This window comes from Mauremys mutica, chromosome 17 (assembly GCF_020497125.1).
Source record: "Mauremys mutica isolate MM-2020 ecotype Southern chromosome 17, ASM2049712v1, whole genome shotgun sequence".
Classification (NCBI taxonomy): Eukaryota; Metazoa; Chordata; order Testudines; family Geoemydidae; genus Mauremys; species Mauremys mutica.
In genome coordinates, this window is record NC_059088.1 from 20,956,427 (window position 1) to 20,980,383 (window position 23,957).

The 23,957-nt window shown below is 61.3% G+C and overlaps 1 protein-coding gene across 1 annotated transcript; it reads right to left on the minus strand.

Annotated features, from left to right (window-relative positions):
* Window positions 1-1,961: 1,961 nt before the first annotated feature.
* LOC123351415 (lens fiber membrane intrinsic protein-like) lies at window positions 1,962-23,131 on the minus strand. Its single transcript, XM_044990743.1, has 8 exons — window positions 23,099-23,131; window positions 20,238-20,627; window positions 17,762-17,953; window positions 14,702-14,956; window positions 9,416-9,481; window positions 8,371-8,511; window positions 4,281-4,415; window positions 1,962-2,724 (listed from the first exon to the last, which is right to left on the minus strand). Exons 4-8 carry the CDS (start codon window positions 14,874-14,876, stop codon window positions 2,657-2,659), a joined length of 585 nt encoding a protein of 194 aa, XP_044846678.1. The 5' UTR covers window positions 14,877-14,956; window positions 17,762-17,953; window positions 20,238-20,627; window positions 23,099-23,131; the 3' UTR covers window positions 1,962-2,656.
* Window positions 23,132-23,957: the final 826 nt, after the last annotated feature.

Below are 23,957 nucleotides of genomic sequence, written 5' to 3' on the forward strand. Positions count from 1 at the left end.
GGCCTAGGGTTGAAGGCTGGGCTAGGGACGAGGCATTGGGCTGACACCCCTCGGCCTTGGCCTCAAGCCCGTGCTCTGCGGATGCTGCTTGTGGACAAGTCCTTCTGGGCCAGGGCGATACAGGTCTAGGCCAGAAGCACCCAGGGGAGTTAGGCACGTAGATGCTTTTGAAACACCTTTAAGAATCTGGCCCTAACTCTCTCCTGTGGGGGGTGGGGTGGAATCGTCCGCCCCAGGGCGCGGTGGTGCTAGGATCCTGGGGGCAGGATCGGGCCCTTCGCAGCCAGGGCCCCAAGAAACTGGCAGCTTTAGAGTGAAAGTCCAACGGTGCCACCTCTGGCCAAGCTGGGCTGGGAGGGAGCCAGCCCCACTCACCCCCTGCCCGTCAGCTACAAGCCTTAGGCAATATGACCAGGAACCGGCCACCTCCGGGAGCTGCCGTGAATCCCTGGCTGCTCCTGGCTCTGTGTGGGGGAGGAGGGGGTGATCCCGGCCCCATGGGGGTGTCGCTCCCGCTCTGCGTGTGGATCCCGGTGCAGCCAGGGCCCTGCCAGGGTGTCGCTGCCTGAGTCACCTCGACTGCGGAAACAGCAGGGTCAGCAAAACCTGCCTCAACCCGTCCCAAGCCGCCAAGCCCGAAGGGAGAGGGAGGGGGCCGTGCGGGCCAGGACCCTGGGCAGGGAGAGCAAGAGGGAGGAGCCCTCCCTCCCCCCGCCCCGAGATTGGGTTGGAGGGAACCTCAGGAATTTGGGTGCCTATAGAAGCAAGAAATGGATCTCACACCCCACTATCCCAGCCCTGAGCTCCCCTGATCCCCCAGCTCTGCCAGTGCCCCTCAATCCCCGACCCCTTGTTATCCCAGTCCTGCCCCCCAGCTCTGCCAGTGCCCCTCAATCCCCGACCCCTTGTTATCCCAGTCCTGCCCCCCAGCTCTGCCAGTGCCCCTCACCCCCCAACCCTTTGTTATCCCAGCCCTGAGCTCCCCGACCCCCCAGCTCTGCCAGTGCCCCTCAATCTCCGACCCCTTGTTATCCCAGCCCTGAGCTCCCCCGACCCCCCAGCTCTGCCAGTGCCCCTCAATCCCTGACCCCTTGTTATCCCAGTCCTGCCCCCCAGCTCTGCCACTGCCCCTCAATCCCGACCCACAGCACCCTGCTATCCCAGCCAGACACGAGGCAGGTGCAACCCTGACCAGAGGGAGCTTCTGGCAGTACTGGGACCCACTGGGCCGGGAGCTGGGAACTGGGAGCTCAACCCACTCCCATTGCAGTTCCATCACTGACTACCCAGGGGAAGCTTTCGGGGAGACTTGGCAAGAAACGGGGCTTGCTGGCACCCCACGGCTCTGGCTGGGAGCTGCTGAGGCTCACGGTGTGTCCACACTGCACTGTAATCGGTGGGCTCTGGGCTTGTGGCACCGGTGTTCCCAAGCCCACGCTCCAGCCTCCACACTGCATTACCTGGGCTTTCAGCTGTGGGACCCGGGGCTCCCCGCCGTGCTGGTGCCTCCACACTGCAGCACACGGCCCTTCTGACTCGGAGCTGCGGCCACATGGGGCTTGGACCCACATCTCAGCGGGACTTGGGCTGTGCCCACCCCGCCAGCAGTGTCCATGGACCCGAGTCCAGAGGGATTCCTGGCCCAAGTCAGCCTGGTTAGTGTGTGGGCGGAAGGGGGAGGGGGTTAAGCTCAAACCTGAGTCTGAGCCTGGGTTTCCAGCGCAGTGTAGCCAGACCCTTAAGGGATTACTTCCAGGAGACTGGCTTTAGGCAGGGACACGGCCCAGAGCCTGGGAATTCTGGTCACTCCCTGGTGGGACTGGTAGCAGCCACACCGAGCAGGTCTCAGGCAGGAATTACCTATAGGGCAGCTGGGGGGAGCCGCCCCGGTCTGCGGGGCCCCCTGCCTGGCACGCTCTTGGGACGCTGCAGCAGCAGGACACGGCTGAGGGTTCGGCTGCTTTATTGGCACATTCAGATCACTGGCACATCAGGGTCAAGGCCAGCACTGGGCACCACGCCTGGCCAAGGGGAGAGGGCTGGGACAGGGCAGAGGACGCCATGTTGGGTGGCACTGGAGGGTGGGGACTGGCCAGGGCCTGGCGGGTGTCACTGGAGGGCGGGGATTGGCCAGGGCCAGGCAGGTGTCACTGGAGGGCGGGGATTGGCTGGGGCCAGGGAATGTCACTGGAGGGCGGGGATTGGCCAGGACCAGACAGGTGTCACTAGAGGGTGAAGATTGGCCTGGGGCCTAGCAGGTGGCATTGGAGGGCAGGGATTGGCCGGGGCCTGGCGGGTATCACTGGAGGGCAGGGATTGGCTGGGGCCTGGCGGGTATCACTGGAGGGCAGGGACTGGCCTGGGGCCTAATGGGTGGCAGTGGAGGGCAGGGATTGGCCGGGGTCTGGCGGGTATCACTGGAGGGCAGGGATTGGCCGGGGCCTGGCAGGTGGCACTGGAGAGTGGGATTTGCTGGGGCCCAGCGGGTGTCACTGGAGGGCAGGGATTGGCCGGGACCAGGTGCATGTCACTGGAGGGCAGGGATTGGCCGGGACCAGGTGCATGTCACTGGAGGGCGGGGAGCCGTCAGAGCAAGGGCAGGGGGTGAGGGTGGGGAGCTGTCAGGACCGTGCATCCAGGCGGGTGTGGTGCCCGCTCAGCCGCTCGCCACATTGGAGCTCTCCGGGGACGGCCTCTTGGAGACAGCGCAGATGTGGAAAATGCCTGGGGAAGAGAGCGAGAGGCTCAGGGCAGGGACAGGAGGGGTGGCTGGCGAGGTAGAAGGGGCCAAACAGGGCGGGCAGGGATGGGGTGGGCGGGGATGTGGTAGGTGACATGATCCCCCAGGCTTCTCCCTCTGGAGCATGGCGTCAACCTGCTCCTTCCTCCCCTCACCCCATACACCCTCTGCCCCATGGGGATCTATCCCTCTGCTCCTCCCTCCCCTCACCCCATACACCCCCTGCCCCATGGGGCCCTGTCCCCCTGCTCCTCCCTCCCTTCACCCCACACCCCCCTGCCCCATGGGGCCCTGTCCCCTGCTCCTCCCTTCCCTCACCCCATACACCCCCGTCCCTTCGCACCCTGCCCCACATTCCTCCCTCCCCTCACCTCCACACTCCCCCTGCCCCATGGTGCCCTGCCCCTCAGATCTCCCTCTCCTCACCCCACTCCCCCCTGCCCCCCATTCCTTCCTCTCCTCACCCCACACACCCCCTGTCCCATGGCAGCCTGCCCCCCATGCCTCTTCCTTCTTGGATCCTTCCAGCAGTTTCCCCCCCCCACACCTGCCTCATTCTCCTCTGCACCTGTGAGCCCCACCACCACCATTCCCTATGGCTTGTCTGGGTTGCACCCACCCACACACTTCACTCCACCCTGCCCCTTGCACTGGGATCTCAGCTTTCCCCCTCCCCAGGCTTCCCAGCAGGCCTCACTGGTTTCTGATGGGTCGGGCCCTACCAAATTCATGGTCCATTTTGATCAATTTCACGGTCATAGGATTTTAAAAATAATAAATTTCATGATTTCAGCTATTTCAGATTTATTCAGATTTCAGGATCTGAAACTTCACAGGGTTGAAATTGTAGGGGTCCTGACCCAAAAAGGACCTGTGGGGAGAGAGCTGCAAGGTTATTGTGTGTGTGTCTGTGTGGGGGGTGGTTCTGCTACCCTTACTTCTGCGCTGCTGCTGACGGTGGCGCTGCCTTCAGAGCTGGGCAGCTGGAGAGCAGCGGCTGCAGGCTGGGAGCCCAGCTCTGAAGGCAGAGCCACCACCAGCAGAAGTAAGGATGGCAATACCGTGACCCCCCTAAAATAACCTTGTGACCCCCCTGCAACTTCCTTTTGGGTCAGGATCCCCCATTTGAGAAACACTGGTGTCCCCCTGTGAAATCTGTACAGTATAGGGTAAGAGCACAGAAAAGACCAGATTTCACAGAGGGAGACAATCTGTGATGCATTTTTCATGGCCGTGAATTTGGTACTGATGGACCAGACACCCCTGAAGTTCAGGAAAGCTCAGCTGAGTTCAGTGCTGCTCAAGCTCCTGGCAAGCACCTCGTGGCAGAGTCCCTGCTGGGCAGTGGGGCCGTCTGAGTGCAGCTCCCGGCAGCCGGGATCTCAGCTAAGGGTTGGGTGGGGAGCCAGGTCTGGGGCTGGCCTGGGAAGTTGGGGCATCAGGCTCTGCAGTATGGAAAGGAGGCTGGGGTGCCATGCTGGTCACCCAGGGGCCTGGACACAGAGAGGGGAGCAGCTGGGGAGCCCCCAGGAGCAGGTACCTGCCGAGAGGGTGAGGATGACAGCGATCCAGCCCAGGATGTAGGACCAGGAGAAGCGCCAGTTAGCGTAGCGCTTACCGAAGAAATTCACCGTCACGCCAGTGTACACCGCCAGCCCCAGCAATGCCAAGAGACCTGTGGGGGCGAACATAGGATGTGGGGGGGCTGAGCTCTGACTCCACTCATCACATGCAGGCGCCAGCGACACAGGGCTGCCTTACAGAACACCTCACACCGATGCACTCGCCAAGCAGGGACCCGGCACGGCGCGGCACCGCAATGCAGAGACCCGGCCTGGCTCGGCACCGCAATGCAGGGACCCGGCCTGGCGTGGCACCGCAATGCAGAAACCCGGCCTGGCTCGGCACCGCAATGCAGAGACCCGGCCTGGCTCGGCACCGCAATGCAGAGACCCAGCCTGGCTCGGCACCGCAATCCAGAGACCCGGCCTGGCGCGGCACCGCAATGCAGGGACCCGGCCTGGCTCGGCACCGCAATGCAGGGACCCGGCCTGGCTCGGCACCGCAATGCAGGGACCCGGCCTGGCGTGGCACCGCAATCCAGAGACCCGGCCTGGCTCGGCACCGCAATCCAGAGACCCGGCCTGGCGCGGCACCGCAATGCAGGGACCCGGCCTGGCTCGGCACCGCAATGCAGAGACCCGGCCTGGCTCGGCACCGCAATGCAGGGACCCGGCCTGGCGTGGCACCACAATGCAGAGACCCGGCCTGGCTCGGCACCGCAATGCAGAGACCCGGCCTGGCTCGGCACCGCAATGCAGGGACCCGGCCTGGCTCGGCACCGCAATGCAGGGACCCGGCCTGGCTCGGCACCGCAATGCAGGGACCCGGCCTGGCTCGGCACCACAATGCAGAGACCCGGCCTGGCTCGGCACCGCAATGCAGGGACCCGGCCTGGCTCGGCACCACAATGCAGAGACCCGGCCTGGCTCGGCACCGCAATGCAGAGACCCGGCCTGGCTCGGCACCACAATGCAGAGACCCGGCCTGGCTCGGCACCACAATGCAGAGACCCGGCCTGGCTCGGCACCACAATGCAGAGACCCGGCCTGGCGCGGCACCGCAATGCAGGGACCCGGCCTGGCTCGGCACCGCAATGCAGAGACCCGGCCTGGCTCGGCACCGCAATGCAGAGACCCGGCCTGGCTCGGCACCACAATGCAGAGACCCGGCCTGGCGCGGCACCGCAATGCAGGGACCCGGCCTGGCTCGGCAGCGCAATGCAGAGACCCGGCCTGGCTCGGCAGCGCAATGCAGGGACCCGGCCTGGCGCGGCAGCGCAATGCAGGGACCCGGCCTGGCGCGGCACCGCAATGCAGGGACCCGGCCTGGCTCGGCACCGCAATGCAGGGACCCGGCCTGGCTCGGCACCGCAATGCAGGGACCCGGCCTGGCTCGGCACCGCAATGCAGGGACCCGGCCTGGCGTGGCACCGCAATGCAGAAACCCGGCCTGGCTCGGCACCGCAATGCAGGGACCCGGCCTGGCTCGGCAGCGCAATGCAGGGACCCGGCCTGGCGTGGCACCACAATGCAGGGACCCGGCCTGGCTCGGCACCGCAATGCAGGGACCCGGCCTGGCTCGGCACCGCAATGCAGGGACCCGGCCTGGCGCGGCACCGCAATGCAGGGACCCGGCCTGGCGCGGCACCGCAATGCAGGGACCCGGCCTGGCTCGGCACCACAAGGCAGGGACCCGGCCCTGCGTGGCACCACAAGGCAGGGACGCAGCACGGCACAGCTTGGCACCACAATACAGGGTCCCGGCCTGGCTTGGCACCACAATGCAGGGACCCGGCCCTGCGTGGCACCACAAGGCAGGGACCTGGCCAGGCATTGCAATGCAGGGACCTGGCAGGGCTCAGCACTGCAATGCAGAGACCCGGCATAGATTGGCATCATAATGCAGGGCCCCGGCCCAGCGCGGCACCACAAGGCAGGGACCTGGCATGGCTCAGTACCACCTTGTGTCAGTTTTACTCAGCGCGATTGGTTACGGGGAGAACTTTCCCTCCCTCCATCTCCCAGGGTCTGTGAGTCGCTCCCCTTTCCGAGCCCCCTGCCCTGTCCTGTGCTGCTGGAAGGCCAGGCCAATCACTGACCTGATGGGACTCCCGCTCCCCCCACTCGCAGAGCCAGCCCCGTCCCTAAAGACTCAGCCAAACCCTTCCTAGCAGCGTGTTAGGAGCTGTACAGGAGAGAGCTCCTACCCTTACCCCAGGTCTGTCTCTTCTCTGGGGCTACTCTGAGCCATTCCCCCAGCCCTGCCCACCCTGACACTGTCCCAGGCAGCTCCCCCGGGGTTAGCCATGACCTGTGCACTCACCCAACTCTGCCGCCCTTGTCCCCCCCACCCTCAGTTCCTCCAGCTGTGCCACCCGGCCCACGTGCCAGCAGCCACCATTGCCATCACCCCTGCCAGGGGGAGCCACGCCCCATCCCGCAGTGCCAGGGGGCTGCACAAAGCCGGCCAGGCAACTCTGGGACTTCCTCTGCTGCACCCGACTGGGAGTGTTTTCCTGGCCCGAGTTCTGGCGCCTGCAGCAAACCCTGAGATGGGTCTGTCCTTCCAGTGCGGCTGCATCCTGCCCTCCCCCCAGCGTTAACCCCAGAGGGATGCTCAGACCGGTCCTTCCGGCCCAGCTCGGACCGAGGGCAGCGCCAGGTGAGCCCGAGAAAGGTGGCAGAGCCGCACGGGGGGCAGCCGTGGCTAATCTACCCCCCGTCCCCATGCTGGAGATGCTTTGTCCCCAGCTGCCCCTGCAGCATCCCCAGGAGCAGTGCCGGATCAGCCCCCCGCTTTTGCCAGCCCAGCAATGGGGACTTGCACACTAGCTCCGCACCAGGAATTATTCGGGGGCACTGAAGGGGTGGGCGAACTGCCCAGCTATAACAGGCCCAGACTAGCTTTGCGGGTGCATCTCCTTCCTGGCCTGGCCACCTTCCTGTCACCCCCAGTGACGCCCTGGCCCCTTTCCAGAGCGGCGCCAGAATCCAGCCGGCGGGAGGAGTCGTTCAAACTCTCCCCTCCGGGGGGCGCTGCCAGTACTGACGCTCGCCCGCCGGGTGCTGCCCCGTCCCCTAGCTGGCGTAGAGCCCGCTGGAGCTCTTCTCAGCCTGGAGCAGCCTCCTTGGCTCTCTGCGGCCGCGTGGCATGGAACGGGGTGGGCTGGGGTGGGGCAGACCTGACTCCCTGGTGGCCTGCAGGGCTCTGGAGCTCGCAGCTCAGGGTGGGGCCCAGCCAGGAAGGGCTTGGAGAAAACCCCCCCGTCGCCAGATACCCTCAGGCCTGGGGACACAGCGGGGAATTGCCAGCAGCGGCTTGGCCAGCCCCGAGCTGCTTTTCAGCCCTCAGCAGCCTCCACCTAGCCAGGTGAGGATCAGCGGGGAGCAGGCCTGGAGCCCCAGGCCACCCAGCGAGCTGCGGTTGTGCCCAACCTCCTGCTGGCGGGGTCTGGCGGTTGGTGCTAGCCAGAGCAAACGAGAGCTCAGAGGGGTCTAGCCGGGCACCCTAAGGTCCCAGCCTGCCTGGCTCAGGGGCTTTGGTCTGTTATTAAAGTGGGGACAGTGAGTGGCTGACGTGGGCAGTGCTGGGGTCCCAATGCCGCCCGCTGGAGTTTCCTTTGCCCAAGCGGGTGACACTTATGCCCTGCAGAGGAGCCGTTCCACCAGTCGCGGTGAGACTCGTGGCTCTCACATGCCAGCCTTGTGTGCCGCCTGCAGAGTCCAGGCAGGTGGTGCCTGCTGGCCAGACGACGGGGGTGTGGCAGAGAGCAGGGGGGCAGTAGGGTAGGAGGAGCCATACCCGCTCCTTCATATTGGCTACTTTCCCAGCTCTGCCCCTCCCTGCTGGCCTCTCACCAGGTGCTAAGCGGGCGCCGATGTTTCACCCCAGAGGTGGCTGCATACGGGTGGCAGAGGAGGGCACCTTGTAATGGGCTGAGACGTGCACGCTCTATAACGAGATGCCCATTTATCATCTCATAAGCATTTCTCCCTTGCCTGTGGCTCCCACCCTGTAGTGCCCACCCTGCCCTGCGGTGGCCGCCTCGCCCCATGGTGCCCACGTACCAGCGATCAGCAGGGTGATGCCGGCGGAGCGGGTGCGGGATGCCCTGGCGTTGCTGGAGAAGGCGGTGAGGCCCAGGATGATGCCCGCGAAGCAGGAGAGGATGGAGAGCAGCATGAATGCCCGGGTGGCGTCCCAGAAGGCTGCAGGGAGGGGACAGAGAGAGAGAGGAGCACTCGATGGGACCCGGAGATTGGCGAGGGGAGCCGGGAGCCGGATCTCATCTGAGGAGCAGGGGAGGAAGGGCCAGAGGAGCCGGCCAACGGCAGGGCCAGCACCTCCCGCGCTTAGCAGCGTCTGTCGCTGCGCGGAGGGTGTGTGCTGAGCAGGACCAATGCAGAAGAGAGAGATGCTGGGTCTGGGGGCCTGAGCTGCCCCGCCCCGCCCCGCGAGCCAATCCCCATGTAGTCCCTTTCCCTGGGGTGAGCTGCTGCCCCCTATCTGCCCCTCACCTTCCCTCTCCAAGGCTGCACCCTAGAGCCATGTCTTTCTTTGCAGCTGGGTTGGGGGAGGTAGGTAGGGCTTTAAGACTGAGATCGTCAACCCCAGGGGAGCTGGTCACCTGGACGGCCCCCCCCAGCCCCACCTTGTTTGGGGGCGGGGACGCACAGTTCCGACGGGGCCAGCAATTTGGGGGCAGCTTGTACGGACGCTAGGGCTGGCATTCAGGAGGGCTCAGACCCCCCAAACTGGGGCCAGACTTTCCAAGGAGCTCACCCCTGCCCTGAGGCCCGACTGGCAAGCCAGCCCTGCATGCTGGTGCTGATCAATAAGAATCTGCCCCCGAATCCCCCTAGCCCGCACCCCAGCATGGGCCCTGAGCTGAACCCTAGGAAGCCAATGGGAGTTTTCCCTGAGCAAAGTCTCTGTGGGGAGTGGGCACCTGAGGGCCCTGGGATCGTGAGGGCACGAAGACAGCGGGGGTGGAAGAAGCAGCCCACAGACAGTCAGGGCCCTGGATGGGGAGCAGGGGAACCCAAGGAGTCAATGTAAAGCCTAGGAAGGAGCCAGCAGAAGGAGCAGAACAGAGCCAGGATGGCCGGGTACCTGGCAGGATGTGAGTGGCTGCATTTTGCATGAGCTGCATCCTAGATACGACCCGGAGAGTCGCTCCTGAAAATAAAGAATCACAGTGATGCAGCCTCCAAGAGAGACAAGGCCTTCACGGGAACTAGGATGCAATGTGGGCCCAGCACTGGCCCCCCGAGGGGCAGAGTAGGGGGCTGGGAGTGGGGGATCCCAGCGAGGGCTCCCCAAGGGGAAGGGAAAGGGACTGTGAGTGGGGGATCCCAGTGAGAGCTCCCCAAGGGGTATGTGTGACAAAGTGGGAATTTTCTGTAATATTTTTATGACCTCTATCTGTGCCTCAGTTTCCCCATATGTTTCATTGTTACCTAGCTGGGGGTGGGGGCCTGTTTGCTCTCAGGGCAGGCGAAGAGACATGGTGAATGACACCTGGCTGTCTGAGCCTCAACAGGTCATTAAAAAGGACTGGCCAAGGCCACGCCCTGTATCGCTGGAGAATCTCAAAGGACTGTGGAAAACCCAGTCTCCAGGACATCCACACCCAGCAAGCAATGCCCCAGAGAGCTGGATTTCCCTGCCTCGCTGCAGGGAAGCTGAGCACAGACCCCCAGCTCGAGAACAAAGGACTGGAGTGGTGTGAGCTGGGGGAAGGGTGAGAAGTGGCTGCTGGAAGGAGTGGGGGGCTCTCACCTGGGAACTGCCCCAGGGGGTCAGATAGAGCCTGACCTTGTGGGGTCAATGCAGCCTGGCTCTGAGCTGACCAGACTGGTCTGTGCTTTAACCTTCAGGTCTCTGGGCTGACCTAAGGCGCCTTGCTATGCTGGGTTCCGGGTGACTCATAAACCTGACTGCTGTTACAGCGCCGGGTGAGTGTCACTGCAAACGGCACCTTGGTGAGGTGCGTTAATCACTGCCGAATGGACACGTCTCTCCCAGGGGTCGGACTCACTGAGCAGACTGCATGGTGTGAAGCAGGAGGGCTGGAGCCCCAGAGGCTGTGAGGCTGTGGGTCTTACTCTGTGTACAAAGAGTGAGGCCCCTCAGGGTCTGACCCACTGAAGGGCTTCCGCCTAGAGACGGTTCCAAAGCTGGAGGCGTAGCACTGATCCTGTGGAGCCGTGACAGCTGGTGCCAGCGGTGGGATGCTGAAGGCACCAGTATTATATTTTGCAATAAGTGCCTTGCAGCAGTAAAACAAGGGTACTTAAAGGAAACAGCAAGAAAATGGCGTATAAGCGCCTCCCTAAGAAGGACATTGCAAATCTGTGCAGGGAGAGAGGGTAAAGTGCCAGGAAGCTCAACAAGGTGCAGCTGATTGCGCGGCTGGAGAAAGATGATCAGACCAAGAAGCAGGTTCCTGACCTAAGTAGAGTTCCAAGAGGGTCCAAGAGTGACCGAGGCAGCAGCAGGGTGTCCTCACAACCCAGTTCCCTGCCCAGCACAGGTCCCCACTGACAGATTTGAAGTGGGAGCTGAGGGCGAAGGACCTAGCAGACCATGAGAAGCTGCAGAAGCATGAACTGGAGATGGAGAAGAGGAGGGGTGAGAAGTGGGGAAAGACACTGAGATTCTAATCCCGCAAGGAATCTAGCTACCAAATTGTGGCCCCAGTTTAAGGGAGGGGGGTATAGACGGCTACCTCGCTGCCTTTGAGAAGGCTTGTGATTTGAACCTCCTGGCCCTGCGGACCGGCTCTGCTGTCTCACCCCCTTACTCGGTCCCAAAGCCATAGAGGTGCCCAGCCAGAGGGATGGCGTTGACACTGGGGACTACGAACAGTTCACAAAGGCTCTAATGCTTAGGTTTGATTCGGCACCTGAGGCTTATAGGAAAAGGTTTTGGGGTGTGCAAAAGACCCAAGGTGTGACCCTACGTGAAAGCCTGCAGGTGTCGCTACGCTGGAAGATTTGTGTAACCTGATTGGGTTGGAGCTACTCTGTGAGATCTGTCCCCACGAGCTGAAAATGTGGCTGGTGGACGGGAAGCCGAAGGATCTGCGTAGCGGAGGCCGGTTGGCAGATGAGTTTTGGACAATAGGTCCAAAGGGGATTGGCCTAAGTATGGGTCCTGGAAAAAGGAACCAGTGAAGGCAGAAGTGGGACTCAGGGAAACCCAGAGTGGGGGGAGCAGACAAGGGACCTCAGTGGTGTGATATTTGTAGGAAAACGGCCCAAGTGGGCAGGATGCCCAAGGCTTGATGAAATAGGGGCCAGACGGGACCGTCGGAGGGTTCACTTGGTGAACACCCAGCCAAGGCTGCCTGTAGCTCAGGCTCAGAGACTGAACCATCTGACTGAACCTTCGGAGGAAAGCAGCCACCCAGCCAACCCCTCGAGGGCACAGGGGGCCTGGCAGACAGGCTCCCGCTCCTGGCACCGGTGCACATGTCCTGTTGTACACTGCTGGGCTCAGACCCATCTGAGCCCTTTGGGAGCGGGAGGTGGTAGTCAGTGGGGAGACGTTCGTGGGGCGGAGAGATTCTGGGACAGAGAGAATGTTGGTCAAACCATGTGTGGTCAAAGCCCGTTGGATGCTGCGCCACCTGGGTTAAGGTTCCCCTTGGGGCCATTTGCCCCACCTATGGCTCAGAGCCGTGTGCAGACACAGGAAGGATCCTGGGTTAAGACCAAGTGCTCAAGGGGTCACTCCCGACTCCAACCTAGGGGTCAGGACACCCCAGGCGGCAGCCCAGATGGCCGACATCTGGGGGAATGAGGGTTCCCTGCCCTTCTCACTCCCTGGCAGAGGAGGGGGTGCAGGACCCCAGCACAGTTTCAAACCCTAAGAGCCTGGGGTGGCAAAAGGACACGGGGCTGCCTGAAAACCCCTCATGTGCCCCTTGCTAGTGACACCTACCAGCCCAGTCCTACGGGAGGGCGTGAAACTGCTCTGAGCTGCGTACTGGAACCTGGGTGTTTGCCTGATTAGCAGAGGGGCTGCGAGAACCTGGGCAGACCGGGTAGGACAGTGACCACGGGGCGGGGAACGACGCAGCAGGGCCGGTGGAGGACGTTTGTGGGGTATTAGGGAGGCTGAGCAATACCCTCCCCCTTGAGAACAAAGGACTGGAGCGGTGGGAGGTCGGGGGGCAGAGCTGGCTGCTGGAAGGAGTCAGGGCTCCCACCTGGGAACTGCCCAAGGGGGTCAGCCAGAGACAGTCACTACAGCTCCACGGGGTCTGTGCTTTAACCCTCTGGGGGCCTTCCTGTGCTGGGTTCCAGCTGACCCATAAACCCGACAGCGTTGACAGCGCTGGGTGAGTGTCACTCCAAATGCTGGGCGAGGTGCGTTCAGGATAATCCCTGTGGCTTGGACACGTCTCTCTCAGGGGCTGTCTCAGCTGGACTCGCTGAGCAGAGCTCACGGGGTGAAGCAGGAGGGCTGGAGCCCCAGAGGTTCAGTCTCGGCGGGTGAGGCTGCTTGGCTTACCTGGAGGAAGAGACCCCTCGGGGGTCTGGCCCACAGAAGGCTTCCTCCTAGAGACTGTTCCAAAGCTGGGAGAGTAGCACCGACTGACAGCTGGGAAAGGGGCTGGGAATGGGGGACCCCAGCGAGGGCTCCTCAAGGGGCAGGAAAGGGGGCTGGGGATGCAGGATCCCAGTGAGGGCTCCCCTAGGGGCAGGGAAGGGGGCTGTGGGTGCGGGATCCCAGTGAGGGCTCCTCGAGGGGCAGGGAAGGGGGCTGGGGGTGCGGGATCCCAGTGAGGGCTTCCCAAGGGGCAGGGAGCTGGGGATCCCAGCAAGGGCTCCCTGATGGGGCAGGGAGTTGGGGATCCCAGCGAGGGCTCCCCGAGGGGCAGGGAGTTGGGGATCCCAGCGAGGGCTCCCCGAGGGGCAGGGTACAAGGCTACATGCGAGGATCCCCAAGGCAGCAAGCGAAACACATTGAGAAGTAGCAGCAGCTTCCACCCCACTGCTCCATCCTAGGGGCTCTCGGACTTCGCAGAGCCAGGGGGATTCCTCACTGCTGGTCGCTCCCAGTTACCCCCATCCTGCTTTGATCTGGATTCAGACTCAGCCAGATTCTCTATTGTGTTACACCAGTGTAACCCCAGGGGCATCAGCAGTGTCGCTCTGCTCTCCCGCCGGTGGCGCTCCCGTGACGGAGCCTCCGGCCAGGCCAAGCCTCAGGAGATTTCCATCAGCTGCAGATGGGTGACAGCTGCCATCCCAGGTCCTCCTGCAGAATCAATGTTGGGCCCTCCATGCTCCTCGCGCCCTCAAGCCCCCCAGGCAGTGCCCTTAGCCGGCAGCCGTAGCAGACTCAGGTCCTTGGCAGACCAGCCCCTAAAGTGTGAAACGCTCCCTGGTCCTGTGCTCTCTCTGCCCAGAGTCAGTGGCAGCCCCAGCCGGGGAGACTAAGGGCCAGGAAGGGAGGCACGGGGCTTTTTAATCTCCCCCCCCCTCCACCCCCTGAGGACAGGCCGGGTTTCAATGTCCCACTCCAGAATTTCCTGCTACCCCGAAACAGGCCAGCTCAGTAGCTCAGCTGGGGCCAGCGCTGCAAAGCCACTGGGCTTTTTATAGGGTCCGATGGAAACTCTCCGCCTCCCCTTGGACTGGCTGTGCCCGAGAGGGGAACTGAGGTATGTCTGCGGCCGGCCCAGAGCCCACCCCCATGGCCAGTTCTGAGCTGGGCCAGCGCTGGGGAAGCTCGGACTCCGAGCCCAGCCTGGAGTTGGCAAGATCAGGAGAGGCCAGACCTGGGCCTTCACTTCAGCCCCTTCCAGGGCTACGGGGCTGCCGCTGGGGCCGGGTGGTGGCATCGAGCCCCACTTTGTCCTCTCCATATTATGGGGCCAGGTCCTAGTGTCAATCAAAGCAGCCTCAGCGGGATGCGTGTCAGCTGCATTGCACAGCCCTGGGCATCCGGGCGAGGGCTGGGACCCCCCCCCACTCCGAGCTCCAGGGAACCTCCACCCATCCGCGGCTGGTGGCCGGGGCAGGCTGTGGCCACAAGAGGGCAGCTGTGCTCACACTAGCCAGCAGCCAGGATGCCAGGCAGGGGCTCTGCCGGGGAAACCCAGGGGAAGATTCTCTGCCCGCCCCACTGGGCACCACCATCAGGCCATCTCATCACAGGGTCTCTCCCGGGGACTGGGTCAGACGGGGCACCCCCGACCGAGCCAGCAGAAGCCACGCTGAACCAGACCCGGTCGGGCGCCCCTACCTGTACATCTACAAGCCACAGCCCGTTCGGTCCCATCCAGGCCATTTCCCGGGGCCCAGAGCTGGACTGCCTGTCCCTGCAGCCATCACCCTCCTGGTCCCTGTGCCCGCTGGGGGGGCAGCCCCGGGCGCTGCTCACCAATGCTGACGGTGTGGGGGTGGCACTTGCCGCTCACGCAAAACCTCCAGAGCCCCTGGTTGCTCAAGTTCTCCGAGTAGCGATACTGCATCCAGAAGTCGGTCGCCGTGGCAACGATGAGAAGGACCAGGCCTGAGACCGCACACAATAGCCCGCCTCCCATCAAGGTGTACATGGCTGGCAGCTCGCGGGTCCTGCGGGGCGGGGCTGGGGGGTGTCTTTCTCCTGCACCAGGACAAGAGGAGATGGGGCCTCCTAGGAGAAGGCCCAGCAGAGAGTTACCACTGCCTGGGCTGTGTGGCAGACATGTCTATGGCCCTTCACGTCACGCAGAGCTGGGGAACTCCCTGCTGCAGGAGTTGCAGAGCCAAGGGCTGTGGCTGGATTTCAAAGCGGGCAGGAGAATTCTCTGCAGGTATCTGAGGTGAGATAGGCGTAAGTCAGCTCATGCTTCAGGGCGTGAGCATCATGCAAGGATCAGGAGGGAATGTCCCCCGCCCAACACGTGCAACATTGTGTCTGCGGCCAGGGAGTCAGAGGGGGGAGGTCCAGACCCTGCTCTGACCCATCAGACACTGGCCGCTGCTGATTGCAGGAGAGTGAGCCCGCACGGGGTGACTGCCTGGCACAGCGTGGGAAGAGCCCCTGATCCAGAGCCAGGGGACTGGATACCGGGCTAGATGGACCATGGTTCTGATCCAGTCCGGCAAACCCTCTGAGCCAGTGCTTGGAAGTAAGGAACCCACTGGGTCTCAGCCCATTCTGCAGCTTGACGCATGACACAGCCAGGCTGGCTGTTCCCCCAATGCCAGGGATGGTGCAGCTACAGGCATGGACAATGCGTGCTCCCCTTCCTCTTGGCTTCACCCAAGCAGCGTGCAGGCCCCAGGCCCAGCTCAGCTGCCCTGGTAGAGCCTGTGCTTGTCCTTGTGCTGTAGCTGGGTGGGGCAGGTGCCAGCTGGGGGTTGCCAACTTGCCACACATGGGAGAGCCGGAGACAGAACTGAGGGACAGGCCTAAAAGCCACCCGGGTCAGCAGATGCTCCTGGCTCAGGCCAGGACTGGGAGCCTCCCGCTGGCAGGGATGCTCCGGGGACGTGGGGGAAGAGGTCCAGGGGGAAATCTCCTGCGTCAGGCAAACCGGGCCCTTTTGTTCCCAACAATGAGCTGAGCTTGTGATGTTTTCACAGCAAGAAGGGACCCAGCTGAGTCAGAGCTGATGTCAAAAGGGTGCCTGGGCACGTGCTCCTGCCAGAGCTGCAGGGAGCTGGCTGGGTTGGGACGGGCCCCTGGTGGGAGGGGAATTCAGACCCAAACCGAATCGGCAGAACTGATGGTCCGACGGGGCTGGGACTGAGTGGCGTGGGCAGGGCGCCATGGGGGGAACATGTGCACTGCAGGCCCAGCCTCGCCCTGGCCCGGGTCAGAACCCTCAGCTTTCCACATGCGGCAAAGGAGCCAACTTGGACCAGAACTCCTGCCTGGGAGACGCCCCAGGGAAGCAACTCGAGCTCTGGGTGGATCAGATCCATCCCTCTCCCCAGACTGCCTGGGGCGTGTCCTGTGAGCCTGGCAGGGAGTGCTGGAGAATGCCCAGCGCAGGGGGCACGGGGCGGCGGGCAGCCGTCGCTATGGTCCATGTTGTTGCTTAGCGACAGGAACCCAGGAGACACTCCGGGCACTGCCAAGCAAGATGCCAAGCACAGTGATGCCAAGCGTGCCAGCGCTGTGCCCAGCACAGGACAATGGCCAGAAGCAGGGTGCCAGGAAGTCAGTGCTGAGTCAGACTAGCTGGGCTGCACCATGTGGGCTGTGGGTGCTGAATCGGTGGCCAAATCTCAAACCAACCGGTCCCTGGAACCTTTGCTCCAAACCCCAGCCCTGCCCCAAGGCCCGCTCTGGGCTGGGCTGCATCATTGCTCGGCTGGCAGCAGATGCCAGGTTACCGCCCTGGGGGGGGCACAGGCCATCCCCCATCTCCTTCTCCCCCCTCTCCCCGGGGTATCAGGGTTGGGCTGTGGGGCAGAACAAGTGGGTCGATGTCACAGGTCGGCAGGTCTCCCCCCTGCTTCCCAAGGTTCATGAGGAGCTGCCCTGGGCACTGCAGCGGGAGGCCGAGGCCAGGACAGCCCTGGGGTCTGTTATGCCCACGTCTCCTTGTGGGGGAGGGAGGTGGCTCCCCAGAGAAGGGAAGGGGCAGGAGCCACAGCAGCAGGAACGCCCCTTCCCCAGAACTGGGAGGTGGCAGGGGCAGCAGCCACAGGGAGCCGCCCCCAGCCTGAGGGGGAACAGGGGCAGCAGCCACAGTAGGGTGACCAGACAGAAAATGTGAAAAATTGGGATAGGGGGTGGGAGGGTAATAGGAGCCTATATAAGAAAAAGACCCAAGAATTGCGACTGTCCCTATAAAATTGGGACAGTTGGTCACTCTAAGCCACTCTAATTGGGACAGCTGGTCCCAACCTGAGGGGGGACTGGGGCAGCAGCCACAGGGGCCCCCCCTGGGCCTGAGGGAGGACGGGGGCAGCAGCCACAGGGGGCCGCCCCCCGGGCCTGAGGGGGGGACAGGGTTTTGAAGCCTGTGTCTGAGTCAGAGGAAACAGCTGCCTCCCCTGGGCAGAGCGGAGGGAGCAGCCAGTGGCCCAGACGTGGCTTTTCTGCACCTCGCAGAACCGTCCAGCCGCCCGCCTCCAGGGCTGCTTATAACCCCCTGCCCAGAGCCCTGCCCACGCACTCCCAGAGCATGGGTGGACTGGAGACCCCCCCCATGCCACAATGCATGGGGGCAACTGCCCCCCCCCCGATTACACCTCCAGCTGCAGTGTAGATGTGTCCCCTCGCTCCAGCAACGGAACTGGGCGGCTAATTCCCATGTGGTTCCTGGCAGTGGGACCAGAGAATGAATAGGCTAGATAGATGGGAGGCGGGGGGAAGAGATAGATGGGGTGTATGAGGATAGATAGATAGATGAGGGTGTGGGGACAGACAGGCAGCCAGATCAATTGAGGGGGGACAGTGGGGAGAACTCAGGGCTGCTAGAGGAGGACTAACGTAATTTACCTTCAGTGCTGGCCGGCGGGAGAGGCCATGGCTAATGAGGGCTGACAAGTCACTCAGTGGATCAGCTCCTGCTTTTGCTGCGGCTGTATATTGTGTGCCTGGGGATCCGCTGGAGGCAGCGAGAGCGCAGGGTGCTGCGGGGGACGGGGCTTTTATAGAGTCGCCCCCACATGCTCTTCTTTGCTCCATTGTCTGGGGGATGACAAAAGGCCGACAATAGAGTGGAAGCATCTCGCAGCCGCTGGCTCTGGCCTCCGGCAGCTCCAGCCCCGCCGTTCTGCTGATGCAGGGGGCCGCTGGCCCTGTGCACGAGAGCAGGGAGGGAGCCAAGCAAAGCAGTTCCTGCACCCCCAGCCCGCTGGGGAGCAGCTCCTCTCTTGTGGAGGAAGCTCCAGTGGGGGTGGGTATATTCAGTGATTGGGGAGGGGGGGTTAAATAAAGGAATGAAAATGAAAAATAGGGGAGGGAAGAAATAAGCCAAGGAGGGTGACTGTCCAGCAGGGTTGAGGGGAGGGAGGATCAAGTTGTGACAAATGTTCTGCAAGATTTCAAGGAATCTTGTGTGCCTCAGTTTCCCCTATATTTTGCATGGCTACCCCGTGGGGGAAAAGGCAGGATATGGGACAGCTGGGCGGGGGCTGGCCGGGCTGTCTGAGCCTGAATGGGTCATTCACAAAGACTGGCCCAGGCTGACCCCCTGTCAGTGAGACATCCCCGGCTTGAGTCCTCAGGACAATGAGGCCCGGCAAGCAGAGCCCCACAGAGAGCTGGATTTCCCTGCTTTGCAGCAGGGGAGCTGAGCACAGACCCCGCCTGGAGAACCAAGGACTGGGAGGTGTGAGAAGCCGCAACACGGGGGACTGGGGCAGAAAAGTCCAGAGAACTGGGGCACGAGATCAAGGCAGGGGGGCAGGGCATAGAGCTGACCTGGCACTCGGACCCCTGGCACAGCCTGGTGGGCAGGGGTTGGGGGACTTGTGCCCAATGCTGCTTCTGGAACTGGGTGTCAGCTGGGCCTGCTGAAGGATGGACCGAGATGCCAGCTCCCTAATGCTGCTGCCCCATGGCCAACTTCTGCCACCCCCATCCCCTGGGGTGCCGCTCCCCCTGGAGGGACTCTGTGCACCTGCCCGGACTCGGTCCCTCTCTGTCCCTGCAGCTACAGCTGGGGGTGGGCTGGGACCGCGTCCCAGGGTCCTCTATGTGGGGTGGGGAACCGGGGTGGGAGCCGCAGGGGGAATGGAGCTCTAGGCATGGCCACTGTGGCTCCCCAGGAGCGCCGCCAGCTTTTTTGGCGCCCTAGGTGGTGGAAGGTCCCACCCCCAAAATGCCGCCCCCGACAGAGATGATGGAAGGTCCGGTCACCGCCCCCCAAATGTTAGTGCCCTAGGTGACCGCCTAGGTCACCTAATGGGTTGTGCCGGCCCTGTGGCTCCAGCTTCTCTCCACTGGGGGGCTGCTGCTCCCCAGGACTCCCCACCCCATTCCCTCCAGCTGCCTTTGTCACCCTTCTCTTGTCCCCTTCCTGGCCCCAGGATGGCTACAGGAGCCAAGGCGAGCGGATAGACCCTACTACCCCCACATCAGGTCCCACCCCCGTTCCTCACGCTCACACCTCAACAGAGGAGCTGGTATTGGGGGTGCAGTGGGGTGATGGAATGGGGAGGTGCTCAGAGGGGCCAGTATGGGGGGTACAGTGGCATGATGGAGGGGGGAGGTGCCCCAAGGGGCTGGTGTTGGGGGGCAATGAGGAGGTGGCAGAAGGGCCAGCATTAGGGGTGGGGAGCTTGGGATCGATAGAGACACCGCAGGCCTCACCCGTGGAATCACTCCCCACACCGGCGGTCTGTTTTGGCGCATATAACAACACCTTTGAGGTGTTCCCAGTCTGAACAATAAAGAGGCAGAGGCAATCTAGGCCAGATTATGTTTTCTCTCAATCAGCTGGGGGTGAAGTAGAAATCAATTAAGTGAGGAATAATCAAAAGTAAATCAGAGTTAGCTTCTGCAGAAGCTACTGCTTCAGCCTACACCGTGAACACTAAGCTAGTACTGTAATCTACTGTATATTCACTACTAGTTGCTTAGCTAAACTCACTAGAGGTAACAATTTATATTTAGGAAATAACAGAATTTTGAATTAGACAACAGCGGCACTAGACCATCAACCCCACGGTGTTATCAGCCGGCGTGTGTGCATGCTCTCTCAGTAAGCTGTCCCAGCCCTGCGAGGATAGCTGGTTCAGCAGACCTCAATAACAGGAGCCAGCGAGAATGACCACTGGCACAGTTCGGTGACAAAGGCATTCGGCCAGGTGTATTGCTCTCAAGGCACCATCCTAGTGCCCTGGCTCCGTGGTTACAGGTACACTAACACATGAGTGCCCAGTCAGCAGACGAGTCTCTGCTGTCCCCTAGGCCACATGAAAGGTTAAGGCGAGGAACCCCGACATTTATAGATGGACAAACAACTTACCTACCATCTCACATGCTTCATGACATCTGCTTGTTACTTCCCCTGGTATCGTGTCTCAGACAAAACACCCCTATCCATCACTTCTGTCAATTCCTCTTATCTGGCTAGGTCATGATGTCCCGGGGCTATTCTTCTGGAGGGCGTTGATCCACATACCTGGTATCTGTTGCTTCGCAGGAGTGCCTGAGTTTTAGCCACGCTTGCAGTACTTTTACCAAGGTCATGTATCAGACAGCGAACTTGTAAGCATCTGCTTTAAAATATGGCCTGACTTTGCTGATTATGGTTCAGGCCTGAGGTCTCACACCAGGCCCAGTGCTCCTGGCTCTCGCTCCCTCTCCTTCCACCCATATACGTCCCCTTTTCCTCCAAACGGGGGATGTACAGCGGCTGAAAACGGAAAAGGTTTTTGGATGTTGGGTTATATCCTGAGCAATCCTCTTGTGCACTCTTTGTTCACTGGTTTGAGTTCCAGCTTAAATAAAGACAGATATTCCTCATGCAATGGCCTGGCTTCGTGATGGAACAACTAGCCCTGTGCTGCTTTCTGGCTTCAAGTCTCTGTGCTCTCTGCCAGTTTCTCTTCTCCTGTCACTTCACCTTGTGTCCCTTACAATACAGTCTGGATGTTTTGTTTTACAATCCTTCCTAGTCTCTCACTTGCACCACGGCTCACTTCCTCCTTATTTCTGAATCTGTTTCTCTTTCATTACTGCTGATCTTGCATTACAGCTTTTTCCCTTTACTTTTCTTTCTTGCTTTCCTTTTCTCCCAGTTCGCTAGCAATGGTTTTTCTAATAGTTTCTTAGTTTACTTGGAGGCTCTTTAGTTATTTCTCTTCCTGTTTAACTTCCCTGTTCTTCCTTCAGTGTTTCCTCTTTCCCCCTTGCCTCTTTCCAGGGACTGGCCCTTTTGTGGCTCTCCCTCCTGTTCCTACTGTCTGTCCCACCTGCACTGGACTTTCCCCCTCTCTGCTCTGTTCCTGGCGCTCCTTGGCCCCCTGTCTGCTGGCTCCCCACTTACCGCACCCCTTCCTTTCTGGGGCCGGTTGCTGCCTCCTCCCTCCCTGCTGGCCTCTCTCTCGCCCAAGGCTAGTCCAGCTATTTGTGCCATGGCCTGTTTCTGTTAGGTCTGCCAACAGTCACATTTGGGGGAAGGAGCTGCCGCCTGCTCCCCCACACGCACTGGGGTTTTTTTTCTTGCCTCCTACAAAAAAAGACCCATCCAGGCTCAAGCTGCCTCCTGCTTCAATTGCCTGGAATCCTTGCAGGTGTCCAGACCCACCCCCAGAGCACCCGTTTCAAGCTCCCCTTTTCTTTTTCCAAAGAAACTCCCTCATTCTAGACCCCATGAGGCTGCTTCCAAGCAGCCACCTCACACTCCTCCCCGAGCTGTCGGGACCCCGCAGCCTCCAGCACAGGTGAGGCGGTTCAGTGGCAGGGAAGGGTATTGTGAGGAGCAGGTGCATAGTAGGCACCACGTGGGGTGTTGGGGGCTCTTGGGGCAGTGAACGAGCATGTGTGGGAAGAGACATGGGGAGGGCTGGGAATCTAGAGGCAGAGGAGGACACTTAGGTAATAAAGTTGGTAATTGGCAACATACCAATCTCCTAGAACTGGAAGGGACCTTGAAAGGTCATTGAGTCCAGCCCCCTGCCTTCACTAGCAGGACCAATTTTTGCCCCAGATCCCTAAGTGGCCCCCTCAAGGATTGAACTCACAACCCTGGGTTTAGCAGGCCAATGCTCAAACCACTGAGCTATCCCTGCCTACTTGGGGCAGGTAAACATAAGGGGAGAGGAGACTCTAAAGGGGTGGGGAAGGGGGCCGGGGAGGGGAAGACTGTGGGCAATGGAGGAATTGGGGGGGGGTGCAGAAAACTGAGGACAGGGGGAAGAAGAATCTGGGGCGCACAGGGGGCAAGGCAGAGGGGGAGGCAGGGCAGGAGATGGAGAGGAGCAAGGAAAGTGACATGGGAGGGGACGGAATCCTTCTGCCAGCTGCTGTCAGCAGTAACGAGGGCCGGGTGGCGATTTCGAGGAGTTCCCTTCACATTACAAACCCAACCGAGCCCAAATTTCACTCCCCTCCTCCCGTCCCCTGGCCCGGGGCACCCTTCCCCAATCCGAGCACTGAGCCAGTGTATACACAGAGAGAGCCCTTTTACTGCAGGGGGAGGGAGCAGAGCCCTGAACTGGGAAAACCCAGCAACGGTGGCTCAAACACAGGCAAATATTAATTCAAATCTCCACCCTTGGCTTTTTGCCTCAGTTTCCCACCTTGCAGTGTGAAAAACCCCATGGACGGATGAACCTTTACCCCCTTCCCCTTCCCTCCTGGCCCCAGTGCACGGTTGTCCCAGCGTAGCAAAGTCGCAAGGTCCAGGCGTGGGGTCCAGTGCATAAACCTCCAGCCCCTGGGTGGGAGGGTGAGTGCTGGCTCCTGACGCCTGGCAGCCTGTCTCCTGGCTTGCCACTGCCGCATTGGGGGCTTATCTCTGTGGCTACTCCTCCGGCCAGTCACACGGCCATCCAGCCCGGCTAGATCCCAGCTCTCAGACTGCCGGGCAGGAAGGACCTGGCTGTGCTGTGTCTCACCACAACACTGGCTCCACACCAGGAATGATGCTGCTTGGTAAAGACAATGGGAACATTTACTCTTTAATGCGCTTTCTTCAAATCCACATGAACAGCGATTGGTCTGAATTCTACAAACACATATACACATGCACATACATTCACATGTGTGCACACATCCACACACATGTGCACATAGCCACACACAGAGCTACACACCCACACACAGAACTACACACACCCGCACAATAGCAAACAAATATACATTGTAGACGGACCGACTCACCCCTGTGGCGCCTCCTGCTGGTCATCCCCGGGCATTAGCTCAAATTCCAGCCCGGAGCACCCTCTGCAGGCCGGTGATCCACCTGTCCTCTGCTGGGCCCTGTGTCCCTCCCAGGACCCCAGTGCCCCTTTAACTGGGTCTCCCCCACCCAAGGGAACCCCCACCCCACTATCCCCACTTTGCCTCAGTATTGGCTACTGCCCAGTCTCCATCTAGCCCCTGTTCACTGGGGCAGGCTGCAGTATCGGCCACTCATCATCAGCAAAGGGGTTTGGACCTGCTGCCTTGGCCTACCCCTGCAACCCCCAGTACCTACTGGCCTTATGCTAGGCCGCAGCCTGGGGCTTTCCAGGCTGGAGCTCCCCAGCTCCTCTGCCTTTCCCCAGCCCTGCTTCACGCAGGTTCCCCCCTCCTCTAGCTCCCTGCAGCCAGGCCCTTCTCCCTCTAAAGGCAGAGGGAGAGTCCACTTGCTCCTGGCTTCCCTGGCCTTTTTATACAGGCCAGCTGTGGCCTGATTAGGATGTGGCCCAGCTGCGGCCACTTCCCCAATCAGCCCAGCTTTTAGAGCTGCAGCCTTCAAGCCCTGCCAGGCCACTTTTTAAACCCCTCAGGGCAAAAGCGGGTAACCAACCCGCTACAACATGCATATACACTCACATACACACACATATCCATACGTGTGAACGGATGCAAACACACACAAGTGCAGACATCCACACATGCGCACACATCCACACACAGAACTACACATGCCCATGTAACAACACATTCATATACACTCACACACATACACATATACAAGCTGTGATAAATGAAGGGGGGAGGGTATCTCTCTTTTATGAACAGCCAGCCAGCTGGT

Bases quoted from the DNA above. Each gene is read 5' to 3' on its own strand.
- LOC123351415 (XM_044990743.1), bottom strand. From the start codon at position 14,876: ATGTACACCTTGATGGGAGGCGGGCTATTGTGTGCGGTCTCAGGCCTG. The intron at 9,482-14,701 runs GTGAGCAGCGCC...CTTTATTTTCAG, and splicing joins CCCCCACACCGTCAGCATTG to GAGCGACTCTCCGGGTCGTA. The intron at 2,725-4,280 runs GTACCTGCTCCT...TCTCTTCCCCAG, and splicing joins CATCCTCACCCTCTCGGCAG to GCATTTTCCACATCTGCGCT.